The 15,482-nt window shown below is 40.8% G+C and overlaps 1 protein-coding gene across 2 annotated transcripts in view; it reads right to left on the bottom strand.

The window, feature by feature from the left end:
* Positions 1-2,234: 2,234 nt before the first annotated feature.
* Positions 2,235-15,482, bottom strand: part of Ankrd30a (ankyrin repeat domain 30A) — a 71,735-nt gene continuing 58,487 nt past the window's right edge. For both annotated transcript variants that reach the window (XM_028753481.1, XM_028753482.1), the window contains 6 exons: positions 14,223-14,352; positions 8,345-8,635; positions 7,575-7,789; positions 6,278-6,506; positions 5,642-5,687; positions 2,235-2,710 (listed from right to left, as the gene is read on the bottom strand). In XM_028753481.1, coding sequence (XP_028609314.1) covers positions 2,577-2,710; positions 5,642-5,687; positions 6,278-6,506; positions 7,575-7,789; positions 8,345-8,635; positions 14,223-14,352 — 1,045 coding nt within the window. In that variant the 3' untranslated portion in view covers positions 2,235-2,576. The remainder of the gene's footprint in view (positions 2,711-5,641; positions 5,688-6,277; positions 6,507-7,574; positions 7,790-8,344; positions 8,636-14,222; positions 14,353-15,482) is intronic.

Below are 15,482 nucleotides of genomic sequence, written 5' to 3'. Positions count from 1 at the left end.
AGCATGCTACACCCTACACAACAGGGCAACTGTGCCAGCATGCTACAGCCTACACAACAGGGCAACTGTGCCAGCATGCTACAGCCTACACAACAGGGCAACTGTGCCAGCATACTACAAGACTTTTGCAAGCTCTAGCCAGACAAATATCCCAGAACAGAGAAGGTTGGCACAAAGTCTCACTTTGAATTTTCTCTCTATAAAAAGGACATTTTGAGATAACTGTTAAAAATGGTTTGTAGGTTAGATATTGATCTTCCTAAGCTAGGTTATTCCACTACAGGTACATAATGACAGCCTCTTGTTTTTAGGAGATATGTATTTAGGAATAAATGTGTCATGTCTGCAACTCACAAGGGACACTGTTCTTTTATATCCATTTATTTGCATTTATTTTGAAGGAGGGAGAGAAGAGGAAGGATAAAAACAAATGTTTACATTTAGGGAACAAATGGTGATAAGCAAGATTTCTTTGTACTATTCATAAAATGTTTCTATAGTGGTCCAATTATCAAAATAAGGCATTTATAAGCTCCTGAACACAAAGACACAGAAATAATACTAAATAGACTCCACACACACACACACAGACACACACACACAGACAGACAGACACACACACACACACAGACACACACACACACAGACAGACACAGACACAGACACAGACACACACACACACACACACACACACACATCAAAGAGGCCATGAAGTTGAGAGGGAGTTGGGAAGGACATAGGATGAGCTGAAGGGGAGAGAAAAGGGTGGAAATGGTGTAAATAAAGGATTCATATGTGAAATTCTCAAAAATTTAATTTATTTAAATACAAAAATAATTTGTTATTAACAACTTATATGTCATTAAATAAAATGGAGAACCATTAATCTATATGAATACTAGTAAATGAATATATTGTCAGTTTGATAAGAAACATATTTACAGTCACAAATTGTCGCTCCACAAAACAATTATCACAAAAGTAAATAAATACAGGAAAAAAGTAGGTAATTGTTCTAGTGATCAATATCAACATCATAATAACAGAAAAATCTATATTATAGATCACATAATAGGATTAAATGAGAAAAATTACTTCTGTAATACTTATGCCAAGGATGCATGATTTAATCATAATGAAACAGAAAATTCAATTCAAGGACATACTACACAAACTGTTCCTTGAAGATTTAAGGTTGTGACAGTCAAGGAAAGACTGAATGATGCTCCAGACTGAAGGAGTCTGAGAACTGTAAGTAAGTGGGACCCATTAGTCTGAACGGGACCAGACTTTAAAGGACACTGCAGATAAGAAGCCAAACTGGAAAGGAATCTGAGGATTAAACTTCAGGATCTATCAGTGTTCGCCTTCTTAATACAAAGGCAACACTACAGTTACTTAGAGTGTTGTTAATTCCAAAAGATACTAACATAGCCAAGGGTGACGATGGATGGAGGCAAGGCTCTCTCAAACGGCTCAGAAGAGAGCAGTAGAATTATTTGAACTCTCTAATTTTATGGCTTAAAAAAACTCTTAAGGATGAACAAGTAAATGAATAAACACAAGAACTGAGAAGCCTTAGGTAACTGTGCTTTTCCACAGGATCAAGCACTACCAATGCTTAAAATTAAATTCAAGTTTGATGGAGATACTATGGCTGTGATATGTTAAAACATTAACACTGGCTAAGGCAGCAGCATACTGAACTGATGTCTGGCTACATCTTTTGGCACATGCATAGTAATAAAAATAGAAAAATATAAATACGAAGATGGTATTTCATCCCACCAATGTATTCATAATAACTTGGTTGTTTAGACAACCTGCGTTAGGTGTTTTCATATGTAAAAGTTTGTAATACTGTTCTAATAATACTTGCAAAATCTGTTTAGGACCACCAAAAAAACCCCTGGTAAATATGTTAATTTCTAATACATATGACAAAAAAGTTTTTCTCACTTGTGTTTTCAAGTCATACAGTTAATATGATTAAAATATATGGACAGTCTAATAAATACAATGTTTTATTTTTATAAATGTTTATATCTTTGTTTTCTTTTTTAAAGATTTATTTATGTATATGAGCTCTATCTGCACATAACCCTGCAGCCAGAAGAGGGCACCAGATCCCACTATAGATGGTTGTGAGCAACCATGTGGTTGCTGGGAATTGAACTCAGGACCTATGGAAGAGCCCAGTGCTCTTAAACTGCTGAGCCACCTCTCCAGCCCACAATATCATATTTTAGATCATATATATTAATGTGTATTATTTGTATAAAATAGCAGGTTTCATTATGACTTTATTTTTCTGTGTGAGACACGTAGCTCTGATTGTCCTTGAATTCAGAGATCTACCAGCCTCTGCTTCCCAGGTGCTAGAGTCAAAGACACGTGCCACCATACCCAGGCTGTTGAGACATTTCAGACACACACACACACACACACACACACACACACACACACACACACGGCGTACACCCCTTTATCTGCTCCGGTCCTCTCTCCCTTTGGTCCTTCTCCCAGACAGTCCCACTTCTACTTTCACGCCTTTCCTTCCTTTTTCTCTTTTAAATTCAGCAGATCATATATTTTTTCTTTAAAATGTCTATATATTCTTGTGATGCTTCTGAGAGTAGATCTTGGCTTGGTTTAGTAGCAGATCCAAGGGGAGAAACTCTGCAGAACTCAGATTCAAGTTCAGCAGTAGCTGGAAAGAAAGGGAGATAAATATATCAAAGAGTTAGTTCACAGTTAACGAAGCGCACGTCAGAAGAGCTGAAACTGAACGGTAATATGCACATGTAACTGCCATGCACAATCATGACTAGATTTAACTTGTTTGCAGGTGCATACTTAATTATCATCGTGAATACCAAAGTGTCTGTGTTGACTCATTTATTCAACAATCATGGGCAAAGCTACAGTAACAAGCACAGGAAGGACAAGATGAGACAATACGATCCACTCCTGACAATCATGTAGCGGTTACATCACAGGGCTAAGGTACTGAAAAACAGCATGGCCCCAGCACACAAACAGGCACTGCAGTGCAGCAGAACGCCGGGAACCATGTCATAAGACCATGTAGTCATAGCTGCCTGATATTTGACAAGATTCCAAAACTACACACTGGAGGAAAGAAAAGCTCTTTAACAAATGGTGTGGGGAAAGCTGATGTCCACACGTGGAATGAAACTAGACTCTTCGGTATCCCCCTGCACAACACCAGCTCCAAATGGGTAAGACGTCAGTGAGAAACCTGAGAAAGAACTTTCTGCGTAGGATTCCATTTGCTCAGCACAACTGACTGAGTGGGCCTCATAGACCCAAAAGGCTTCCATACAGGAATGGAAACAATCAGGTAAAGAGGAAACCTCTGGAATGGAAAAGAATCTTAGTATATAGCTGATAGAGGATTAATATTCAGAATATATAAATACCAAAGAATCAAGAAAACCAATAACCCAATTAAAAATGAACTATGGATCTAAACAGTTTTCAACAAAGGAACCAAAACCCAGAGAAGTGCAAGGGGAGCACAGGTTGGAGGGGACAGCTGGGAGGAGAACAGCAGGATGCAGGCCCCAGGAAGTAGGAAGTGGAACACTGGAGGAGGGGCTCCACTCTGAGAAGAAAGAAGGCAATTCAGAAGGAGAAGAAAGGAAGAGGGACAAACACCAGGTTGTGTGCTATTGCCCCAGGGAACCGTATTATTCTATACTTCTAAAGAGTGGGATGTGTGTGTGTGTGTGTGTGTGTGTGTGTGTGTGTGTGTGTGTGTGTATAAAGATTTGTGAATGAAATCTTAAAGGAAGTTATGCCACTTACGCTATCACACTCCTGACAAGAACCATGAATTAACAAAAACTTTAGTAACAGTCATGAGAATCTTTTTGAACGGCTGGTTAGGGTACCAGGTGACTCCCGCAACAATACAGACCACTGCTAGAGCCCGAGGTTACCTGTTGGAGATTGGTGGTAAACTCCTATTGCCAAAGACACTGAACTTTGGGACAAGGACTACAAAGACTCGAGCTGGATCTGACCAGAGAGCTCCTCCCAGGGGCCAGCACGCAGTGTCAGAAGGTATGGGATAAGCTGCCAAGGGAGGAAGTTAACCCTACCTGAGCCTGGGAACCACAACTGGACAGGCAAGATACCCCAACAGTGCAACAGTGGCCCTTGTACCTTGGGGGAAACCAACAGTGTCTAACTGAACCTAAAGCCCATTCAACTGGAGGGAATTTATACCTGATATTGTAATCCTAGCCAAGAAGTTGTGGCTGGACCGGTCTCAGACCTTAGAGGAGAACCCACTACTATCATGTTATTAAGGTGAGAGTTTTCATGTGCCATCTAAATTTCTAGTTCTTCTTGCCCTTAGATATGTGTAGCTCTCATCTGTCATCCCACGGAGACCATTACAGAGACCCGCACTGGTCAAAATCAAAGAATAAGTGACTGTGTGGTGCCTATCAGCAAACAGAACACCTCTATCACAAGCCTCCCGTCTGCTCGGGACACACCATGGAACAGAACCATCAACTCCCAACAGTATGGCTTCTTCCATGTTCTCTCCAAAGACCCCATCAATCTGCATACCTACAGGATGGAGGTAAAATCCAAAGCCTGTACTCTTTTATGGATGTGTGTGTGTGGTGGTATCAAAATAACACAATTTATCTAAAAGAGGAATCTTTGATTGGAAAAAAAAAGCCTCCATCAGATTGCCTGTAGGCAAGTGTGTGGGCGTCTTCTTGATTACTGACTGATGTGGGAGGGCCCCGCTCACTGAGGTGGTGCCACCCTTGAGCAAGTGGCTTTGAATTGTATAAGAAAGAGGGATGAGCCAGGCAGTGGTGGCACATACCTTTAATCCCAGCACTTGGGAGGCAGAGGCAGGCGGATCTCTGAGTTCGAGGCCAGTCTGATCTACAGAGTGAGTTCCAGGACAGCTAGGGTTACACAGAGAAACCTTGTCTCACAAAAAACAAAAAAGAAAGAAAGAAAGAATGAAGGATGAACAGCCATGAGGATCAAGTCAGTAGGTGGCCTTCATCCATGGCCTGTACAGTTCCTCACTCCTGGTTCCTAACTTGATTTCCTTCAGCGACAGAACTGTAAGATGAAATAGCCCCTTACCTCCCCAAGCTGCTTTTGGTCATGTTCTTACTCACAGCAACAGAAATCCTACATGAGGCAGCCCTACCCTGAGATGAAGAGCTAGAGGCAGGTGATGGCCGCTGGGAGAGGGAGAACAGTCTTTCAAGGATGAGACCTTGTTCCTAAGTGAGCACAGGCAAGTAAGGGCAATGCTAACTGGGTCTACAAGTTGTACATATAAGAAGAGGAGGCCATACATTTGAGGGGAGTGGACGGAGAACACGGGTGGAGCTGGAGGCAGGGTCAATGTGGAAAAGACACTAATGCAGTGTACTTAGATATGAAGCTCTTAAATGACAAAAACATTTGCTGAATTAAACCCTAAAGGAAATACCTTCACATCTTTAATTTTGTATAAGACAATGCTTACTGTAAAATCTATTCATCAAACAAGGAAAATGATGCCATTTAATATTTATAATTTATTTTAAAAAATTAGTCAATCTAACCTTAATTCATAAATTTTGACACATACCTTCTTTAAGTTCTCTGTTTATACTTTTTTCCAACTCTTGATGCATCTGAAATGAGACGAATATTTATAATGGTTAACAAAGTGGAAAGTTTTTAACTCGGAAATTAATCTTATGCAATGATACACATCTTTTTTTTATTCTCCTGGAGCTGAGGACCGAACCCAGGGCCTTTCTACCACTGAGCTCAATGCCTAAACCCAAGACATTTACTCACTTAACAACAGTATCCGTATCAGATCCCTCTAAGTGATACATATCTACATGCAGGTGTCCGGATGCCAGTCATTCTCTTGTCGCTAGAATGGAAAACTTGAGACTCTGCGGGATAACTGTCTTTAGAAGGTGTGCCATGATGTCCCAAGCTGTATCTTTAGTCCTGTATTTATTTTCCAAAATGCAACTTAAGCACAGCTTTTAAAGAAATGTACTGGTTTAGCTACCATCGCTGAACCAAGCAATAGTGAGTACCTACTGAAACGAGAACCCTAGAAACTTTAATAATTTTTTCTCCTTTAGCATAAGTTACTATGACAGTATGCATTGGCCAAACAAAGCAACTCAGCATCATGTATTAGAGTAAAAGTGAGAATGTTATCAGAAACTTGAAACCCAAAGGAAAAAAGAAATACACTAACCTTGGTCAGGTAGATCTCCACTCTTTTATTTGATGGCTGTAGGCCTGAGGTAGGAACCACTATGTTTTCTCTTGGAATAAGAGTTCTGTTGAATACCAAACTATTATGAAGACTTCCAACACAAGGACACTCTACAACAGGCCTTGTACTTAGAGTGTTCAGCAAAGACCTGTTCTGCTGCTCCTCCAGGAGCAGCTTGGTGCTGGCCTCCTCCAGCTTCTCACTAGTCCTGTGAAGACCACAGAAGGCAAACACTTAGTATCTCCAGGGTCCCAAATAAACCCTAAGTCAAGGCTGTCTAGAAGCTGCCATGTAAATACAAGGAATTTGCAACTGAACAGCGACTCAGCCTAAGAAACCTGTCAGAATGTAACTCCTGAGTATTACAGGTTTAAAGTTATTCTAAAAAGTACAGGTATGGTAGAGGGAATCTTAACTAATGGGAAATTCCAGCAAAGTAGGAGGGAGAGACATGGCTGTTGCAATGGGCAGCTTCACTAGTAACCATGCTGCCTCTGGAAGGGCCCTGCTTCTCGTCTTCCTGAGCACCTCATCAGAGACACTTGTACTAGGTGTTGTTAACTGGAAGATGATGGATGTATCAGTTTGCTTCACTGCACCAGACATGTCACTGTGTATTAGCATATCTCACTCCCTGAAGACATGTAAGTGGAGACATGTAACATTCACTCCCATTACCCAGGATAAACTAAGCATCTGACTCTAGGATAACTCAGACCAGAGCCACAGCTGAGAGAGGAGGCACTGTGCTGACGCTTCCATCTCACATTCATGCTTCCCCGCATCACACGTGGATGTACAGACACAGATTAGAAAACCTGTCAAGTATAGCTTAGAGAGCCCTCTAGTGGAAATAGTACAGGCGGCAATCAAAGAAAATAAAAATATCAAATGCTCAAATTGCTCAGAGGAGAATATTACAGCACCTGATCCTTGGGACTAAGTTATCCTCTTCCAAAAACAAAACAAAACAAAACACAATCAAACCTATTAGTAGTTCTATTTAAGGGAACATGAATAAGCAATTTTATAATAATATAACTTTTTTAACTATAAAGCTTCAAAAATATCTATCTAAAGTTGACTGTATTAAATAAGATAGAAGGATAAAAAAGACTAGAAGCTATCCCAAATTAACATTTTGAGGGTCACTTACAACATTATTTCCAGACTTGTGTTGTCTAGTTGGCTCTTAGAGCCTCCTAGTCTCACTGAAAATGCTGCTGCAGAGATGAAGCCGTGAGCTTATCTTCTGAGACTCAATGTCAGGACTTACTTGTTTAGTTTACTTGACAGCGACTTTCTAACTCTGAACTCTTCTTGGTAGAGCTGCTTATACTTTTCTAGTTCTATTTTATCAAAGTCTTCCTGGGCTTTCATTTTGTAGAGCTGGGATTCCAGGTCTTTGATCCTGAGCTCCATCTGACTTCTAACTGAAGCGTTACTGTTCTCTCTTAACTGCTCCAAGTTCTCCTGGGATGCTGCTTGAGCCTACAGATGGAAAGAATACACTTTAGAAGCAATTATATCCAGAGTCATTATTGTTCATTTGTCTTGAATGAAACATGTGAAAACAGATGCCAATGTTGGGATTTATTGACGGGAAATTATAAAAAACTGAATCTTCTTCATCTTCTTTTGTTTATTTAGTCCTGGGACTCAAATCCAGGGCCTGGTGTATGCTAACTGAGCACTTTACCACTGTGGGGTATGCCCAGCTCTGAATGGCACATATGTGACCTAATAATTTAAAGAACTCAATCGGCTTAAGATTTAAAGCTTGGACAAGATGACTTAAGAGTAACTCAAGAGTCTGGTGTACTTCATAAGTCAATTTGTTCCCCTTCTAGTAATCGTATTTTTTGCAAACTAGCTTTGAAAGTCAAATGAGTCTCTAATGAAAGGTCCACTGAGTTATAATAATGCTGCTTATTAACGCAGCAATAAGCATATGTCCTCTTCTAAAACTCGAGGAGACACATGCTATGCATGCACCCAGAGCATCAGCAGCACGAGAACCACAGTGCACCATGGAAACAAGCTGACCTGCAAGAAGAGGTTGACCTGTTTTAATTTTTCCACCAAGTCCTGCCTCGCCCGCTCTTCGACCTCCCGCGCATACTGCTGCACTTGACTGTGCTCCACCATGTTCTTCTCCATGTGACTTCTGAGGCTCACCACCTCCTGCTCCAATTGCTTTTTATTCTTCTCTAGTTTCCCACACTTCTTTTGTATACTTCTCATCAAGAGTAATTCCTGCTGGAGCAGCTGATTTTTTTTACCCAGATGTAGACATTTTGAAGATGCAGTTTCCAGTTTTGCTGTAAGATCATCAATCTGCAGGAATAAAACGCTACAGTTTGGTGATGAATAGGCAGCTGAGAACAGAGCAGCATAAAGCAGTCACAAATCCTACCTAAGTTCAGTTGTGATTAAATATAGCCTGCAGTAACTCTTATAATCAGGTTTCTTTTTCTTTTCTTCTTCTTTTTTTTTAATCTTTTCAAGACAGGGTTTCTCTGTGTAGCCCTGGCTGTCCTAGAACTCACTCTGTAGACCAGGGTGGCCTCGAACTCAGAGCTCTGCTTGCCTCTGCCTCCTGAGTGCTGAGACTAAAGGCGTGTGCTTCCACGTCCAGGCTCATAATGAGGTTTCTAGTCTGTCACAAAGCATACTCTCCGTGATCATTATTTCTTACACACCAGAGCACTCATGTTAGATTTGTTTTATGTGAATGTCTCCTATTTTTCCTTCTCAAAATGACTCTTAGTCATCTTGGAAAATCTGCATAGTGGCACACTCCTTTAATCCAGCACTCATTTGGGAGGCAGGGGCAAGGGTAGGGGCAGAGGCAGAGGGCAGAGGGCATGGGCAGAGAGTCAGAGAAGCAGAGGAAGACTGAGGCAGGTAGATCTGTGAGATCAAGGCCAACCTAGGAAAAGCAGACCTAGGCAGAGAAACCCTGACTTAAAAAAAAAAATTAACCCAAACAAAAAACTCTGTGTTTCCCTATCTTCATGACCCATAACTTCTAGAGAAGCTTTAGGGAAATACTGTTGTTCAGGCACCGACAACTTCAGTGATGACTCTGGTGAGGAGTGGTGACATCTTGCAGTACAAACTTACTGACACGGCCACCATTTTTGGAACAAAAAGATAATACACACTAAACAGTAACTAGGATTTTAATAGAATTATTTACTTAAGTTACAATGATTACTTAGGGAACCCTTCTGTAGGTAGTCTAGCTAACCCTGGCCCCCCAAAGCTCCAAAGGTCAGCTTTGACTGGAAGGCATGAGAATGAGGTACCCTTAGTACCGGTCCCCAACTTCAAGTCATCCAGATGATGCCATGTGGTGGAGAAGTAAACTGACGTCATGAGCCAGACTCACTCACCAGACTGTGGACCAAATACATGCTGCTTCCAGACACTAAATCTTGAAGTGGCATATTATATATCACTAAGTGCAATAGATAATGATACTAGATATCTTTTTAAACCCTTAAAGGTGTAGTATCTTTCTACCTTTAGATCAGATAGAAAGAAGCAGAAACGACCTAGAAAGAGAAACCCAAAGAACCATTGGGATCTTTGGAGAACCTTGTGGATAGGCCCGTGAAGAAAAAGACACTGTAACTTGGAGAACTACTCCTTTATAGCAAGTGACAGAATCAATAAGAGATTACAGATGCACACATGGGGGGATGTAACCAAGGGAAATGAAGATTCACTGGGTTCAAATGTCTTTCTCTTAACTGTAGCCTTTCTACATCCAAACTGATAACCGATGTTAGAAGAAGCTTCTGAGATAGAAATCCAGACTGTGTGTGGAACGCATGATCTAAAACTGAAGCTAAGACCATGTCTATACAACCATTTATCAAGACTTTGGAACGCTGTAGGGCAGAGCCTCAAATTCCTTTACGTGTTCTAAGGGCACTGTCTCAGAGAAGCCCATCTCAAAGGTCTGTGAAAGTGCTTCTTCTAAGGACAGGATACCCAACAGAATACCCAGGAGCTCGAAGCATTCAGGAGAAACCCAGTTTGGAAGTGCAGACAAAGACCAGGACAGTAAAACTGAAAGGTGGCCTCCGGACCCTGGACAAACAGACAGACAAACAAACAAACAAACAAACAAACTGATCCTAAAAGGAGGAGAAATAACCTCTGGTAGGAATTCTCCTGTCAACGAGGACCCAACAGTGTGGAGGCTGATTCATGGCAAGGCTACTGAGAGACCAGAAGCAGCAGCCAGTGGGAAGCAGCAACTGTTGAGACAAAGTCTGCCTTTGGTTGTTTCGTTTTCTTAGAGTGAATTCTCATATAACGTAGTACTCCCTTGGAATCTCCCTTCAGTTTTGGGAACATATGTAGTACTTCCTCAGAATCTCCCTTCAGTTTCAGGAACATGGAGACTTGGAAGCACCGTGGAATGATCTGTAGCAGAATGGCTAATGCTTTAACAATCAAACCTCAACTTTCCCCTGCTTTCAACTAGTTGATTCTAAGAGGAAGCTCTTGGTGTTTCTGACCCATCTACTATTAGATCTTCATTTTCTTCATTTGTAGTGACGGAGAGAACTGTATGGACTCCTTCTTCATCTCAGTAGTGCAATCAAACACAGCATTCTCTGACTGGTACACTTCTTTACTAACTGTACCACAATGCTTCTCCACATTGGCTTTGAAATCAATTTAAACATTGTTTACTATATTATTTAGTGTGTGTACAGGTCAAAGTTACAACTGGGGAGTAGCCTCTCTCTTTTCACCCATGGTCCTCAAGTTTGATAGCAAGTACCTTTTACCAGACAAGTGCTTTAACTAACGAAGCAACAGCGTTTCTCCAGAGAGCCCACACCTGACACTATTAATAATATTCTACTATACTTGTAGATAGGAGGCTAGCATAACTGTCATCTGAGTGGCTTCCCCCAGCAGATGATGAAAACAGATATAGAGACCCACAGGCAAACATTACGCAGAGCTCGAGGAATCTTGTGGAAAAGGGGAGGAAGGATTGAAGGAGCCAAAGAGGTCAAGGACATCACAAGAAGACCTACAGAACTACCTAAGCTGGATACAAAGGGGCTCACAGAGAATGAACCACCAACCAGAGAGCACGCAGAGGACAGACCTAGTCTCACCACACGTAGTGTAACAGATGTACTGACTGATCCTCATGTTGGACCTCTAACAGCAGGAGCAGGGCTCTCTCTGACCGTGCTGCCTGTCTTTGGGTCCCTTTCCCCTAACTGGGCTGCCTTGTCTAGCTGCACTAGAAAAAGACGAGTCCTAGTACAACTTGATATGGCAAGGAAGGTGGGTTGATATCAGAATTCAAATCTTAGCTCTGGTATCAGCTCAGTTCCCCGGAACATCTTCCCTTCTCTGAGGAGAAAGAGAGGGTGCATAGGGAGAGGTGAGGTGAGAGGGAGGGACTGGGAGTAAAAGGAGGGGAAGTTCCAATTGGGATGCAAAGTAAATAAATAAATTAATTAATGAAAAAAACCAGTAGTTAGGATGTTTAAAGGAATGCTTACTATTTATTAGATACCTTTTAGTAAAAAAAAAAAAAAACCTTTTACCCACAAGCCAATTCACCAGCCTGGCTTGGAAACTCAAATGGCTACTCTGAAATCTGTCCTTGGTAAACTGCCTAAATATCACCTGATTTTTAAGTGCTATGCTCCTGAAAACCATTTCTTTTTTATGAAATTCACGAATCCTAGTGTTCCTATTTTTTAGAGACTATGCTTTGTTACGTAGCTTAGGCTGGCTTTGAACTGCAATTCTTCTGCTTCAGCTTCTGGGTCGAGAGGTGTACCACAGTGCTAGATTCCTGCATTCTGTAATAAGCTATGAAACTTTAGTTTGTTTTCTGTGCCAAGAAAATGATGTGTTCTGGTGCTTTTCCTAAGAATCAGATACTAGGCTGAGAGAGGTTGAACTGGAACTGGTGGAACACACCTGTAGTTCCAGGGTCAGGAAACCGAGGAAGGAGGACCATGAATTTAAGGCTAGCCTGGGCTACATGGCAAGATCCTAAAGGAAAAACAGAAAGAAGGGAGGAAGAGGGAAGGAAGGAAGGAAAGAAGGGAGGAAACACAATTCAGATCTGAACTCTGGAATCAGCTCACTTTCCAGTGAGAAAAGCTGGAAGCTCATGGTTAATCTTCTTTCTAGTTGGCACAGGTCCACAGACGATCTTAGAAATTGTGATGGATGAATGAGATACAGTGCAGTAACTGCAAACACGCTGAGCCAGCAGATCCTGTGCCTAGGGTTAGAGACAAATAGAAGCGAACGGAGAAGCACTTGGCAGGAAACCAAAAGTTTAGATTAAGAAAATGAATGGACCCCATCTTTACAAGGCTGCCTTCACATTGTGTCATGGGTCAGCAAGGCAGAAAATGGCCACAAGCTTCTAGATGAAAACCAGTGTTTCCACTGGAGTGAAATTAAAGGCCTTCTACTATGCTGCCATCTGTTTTTACCTATGGTTTCTAGCAATATGGAACATGACTGGAAAGTTCTCCCTTGAGAACCCAACTTGGTTTGGTACCGGCCTGGGGGAGACATGTAGATCACTGCATGGGAAACAGGGACTAAAAGTCAACTCAGGTATCTGAGGTGAGCTGATTCAGCAAGTGTGATAAAGAGTGATGTGAACAGTCTTTCCAACAAAGACATTGCTTGGATTAGTGGAGACCCCCATGGAAAACAGTAACCCAGAGCATAACAGCTAAACATAAAGAAACTGTAAGAGTCTTAGCAAAAAACACAGGTCCTTGTGACTGGCTTTGCCAAGGTTTTTAGATATGATATTAAAGGAAAGAACTAGATTAAATGGACTTTATCAACATTTGTTTGACACCATCAAGGAATCAGAAATGTAAGCTACCAAGATAACAGCAAGTACTTGAACATCCCGTATCTGTTATATCTGTATGTAACAGGACATATAAAGGATTTTTACAACCACCACCTCAAGAAGATAATCTGTGAGGGAAGCACTCAAACAGGCATTTCTCCAGAGAGGACACATGCATGGCCAATAGTCACATGAGAAAACGTGCTCCGTGCCATTCCTTCACTCCCAGGAAACTGCAAAGGAAAGCCATAACCGAAACTTGTAAACACGATGGAAAAGAAGTGTTCCTGGGGCTATGGAGAAACTGTCAACCCCAACAGTGCTGGTTACAAAGCGCGGCCACTTTGTGGCAGCTGCTCAAGTCTAGCAGTTTCCACACAACTCTGTGGTTCCTAAGTACTCAAGGAAAAACGAAAATAGATGCAAGGCACACTTCTCCACAGCAATGCTATTAATACTCAACCAAAGTAAAGTGATGAGTGACGTAAGCTAAATGTAACGCATGTTCCATCATACAACTGGGCATGCTCAGCAACAAGAAGACACTGTGTACGGATGCTCGCTACAACACAAATGGACCCTGAACACAGCGATAAGTCAAAGAAGCCAGAGCACACACTGTATGACTGGCATGGGATGCCAGAACAGGAAGACACAGGGACAAAGCTGCCTTGGTGGATCTTAAGGCTGTGCAGAGGAGACGAATGTAGATAAAAGGTGTTATTTTAGGGTAGCAGAAATATCCTGAAGTGGAAGGGATCACAAAATTCTATGAATATAGTACAGGATATGCTAACTATATTCCAATAAAACTGCTTCCAATAAATAAATGCAGAAGACATGTTACTCATGATTTAGGATCACATAGTGATGGATTGCAGCCTGAGTTCAAGATGTGAGAATCAACAGTAGGACTTTCTAACAGAAAACAATACAATCTTCATTGACATCAAGTCCATGAAGCAATACGGAAACTTCAATGCATCCAGAGATTTATATTACTTAAAATTAAGTTATTTTTCATTCCCAAAACTGATTTAAAATTACCTTTTTTATTAGTGTATTAACTGGGATATCCATTTCAAGTTGATTGCTTTTTATATCTTGAAGAAGATTAAGTTCTCTGTTTTCATATTCATTTAATTCTTTTTTGGTCATTTTTAATACTTCCTTAAATCTGCAAAAATGCATAAAATAAATGAAGACTTTAAAGAGTATATTCAACAATTATTTAAACAGATATTAAGTTCTGTCATTTAAAAGAGATACATTTTTGGAGCATAGTGGCACAATTCTTTAATCCTAGCACTTGGGAGTCAGAGATAGGGGGATCTCTTTAAGAGCCAGGGCTACACAGAGAAAATAGTTTCAAAAAATACAACAACAACAAAAAGATAAATTTGTAAGTTATGACCCTCTTTCATTTACATACTTAAAATCTGAAAGCATTTGAATGAAATTAAAATCTTAGGTAAATAATATAAAGAAAAATTTATGCTATGTATAGGAGACAGAACTAATATTCATGTACAGAATACCAATAATTACTTATATCCATTTTAGTATATTACTATAAAACATTCTTGCATGTTAGCTGTAACTCAGATATCGGTAACTCAGGAGAAAGCGTTTGAATGCTGTCGCTTGTTGGCCCTCTTCTGGAAGGCAAAACATACAACTGAGCACTCAGGATGCAGTAGAATGTGAAGGCTTAGCATCCAAACCCAGAAAGTATCAAGGAGATCATCCAAGGCAGAAAAGAGGGAAAGGAAAAACAAGCCTTTGTAGTTTGACTGGAGGGAAACTAAACAGAACTTCATAAGAAATGAAAGAAGAAAACAATGTAGGAAGATTTATAGAGAAAAGGAGAAATCTAAAAGTCTTTGATAGGGATATCTACAAAACTCAAAAGATGTAAAACTGCACACAGAGCCCAGGAATGCTGCACATATCACTAAGTGATGCACACAAGACAGTTAAATTACAATTTTTTTTTAAAAAAGCATTGATTAGAATTGGATAGAGAACCCAAAAGCTCAGGAACAAACAGAAAAGCTGCAAACACTGGGAAAGATTGCAGTTTAAAGGATAGTGACACAGGAACCGAGGAGGCAGGTCTGCACAAGGTTCCCTGCGTGAGTATCAGCTTTCATTTCGTGTGTTAATGGAACTCAGGAGTGTGCAAATGAGTGGGTCTCTAACTCCTGTGTCTTCTCTCGGGCTCTTGTCCATCAATGCGACAGTCTCTAGTTTATCTTGCTATATTTTATTTTGTTATGTTTTGTTGTTATCTCTTAGAAGCCTGTT

The sequence above is a fragment of the Grammomys surdaster genome, unplaced genomic scaffold, assembly GCF_004785775.1.
Source record: "Grammomys surdaster isolate TR1022 unplaced genomic scaffold, NIH_TR_1.0 125950, whole genome shotgun sequence".
In the NCBI taxonomy this organism is placed as follows: domain Eukaryota; kingdom Metazoa; phylum Chordata; class Mammalia; order Rodentia; family Muridae; genus Grammomys; species Grammomys surdaster.
This window is presented reverse-complemented; position numbering and strand designations above follow the sequence as displayed.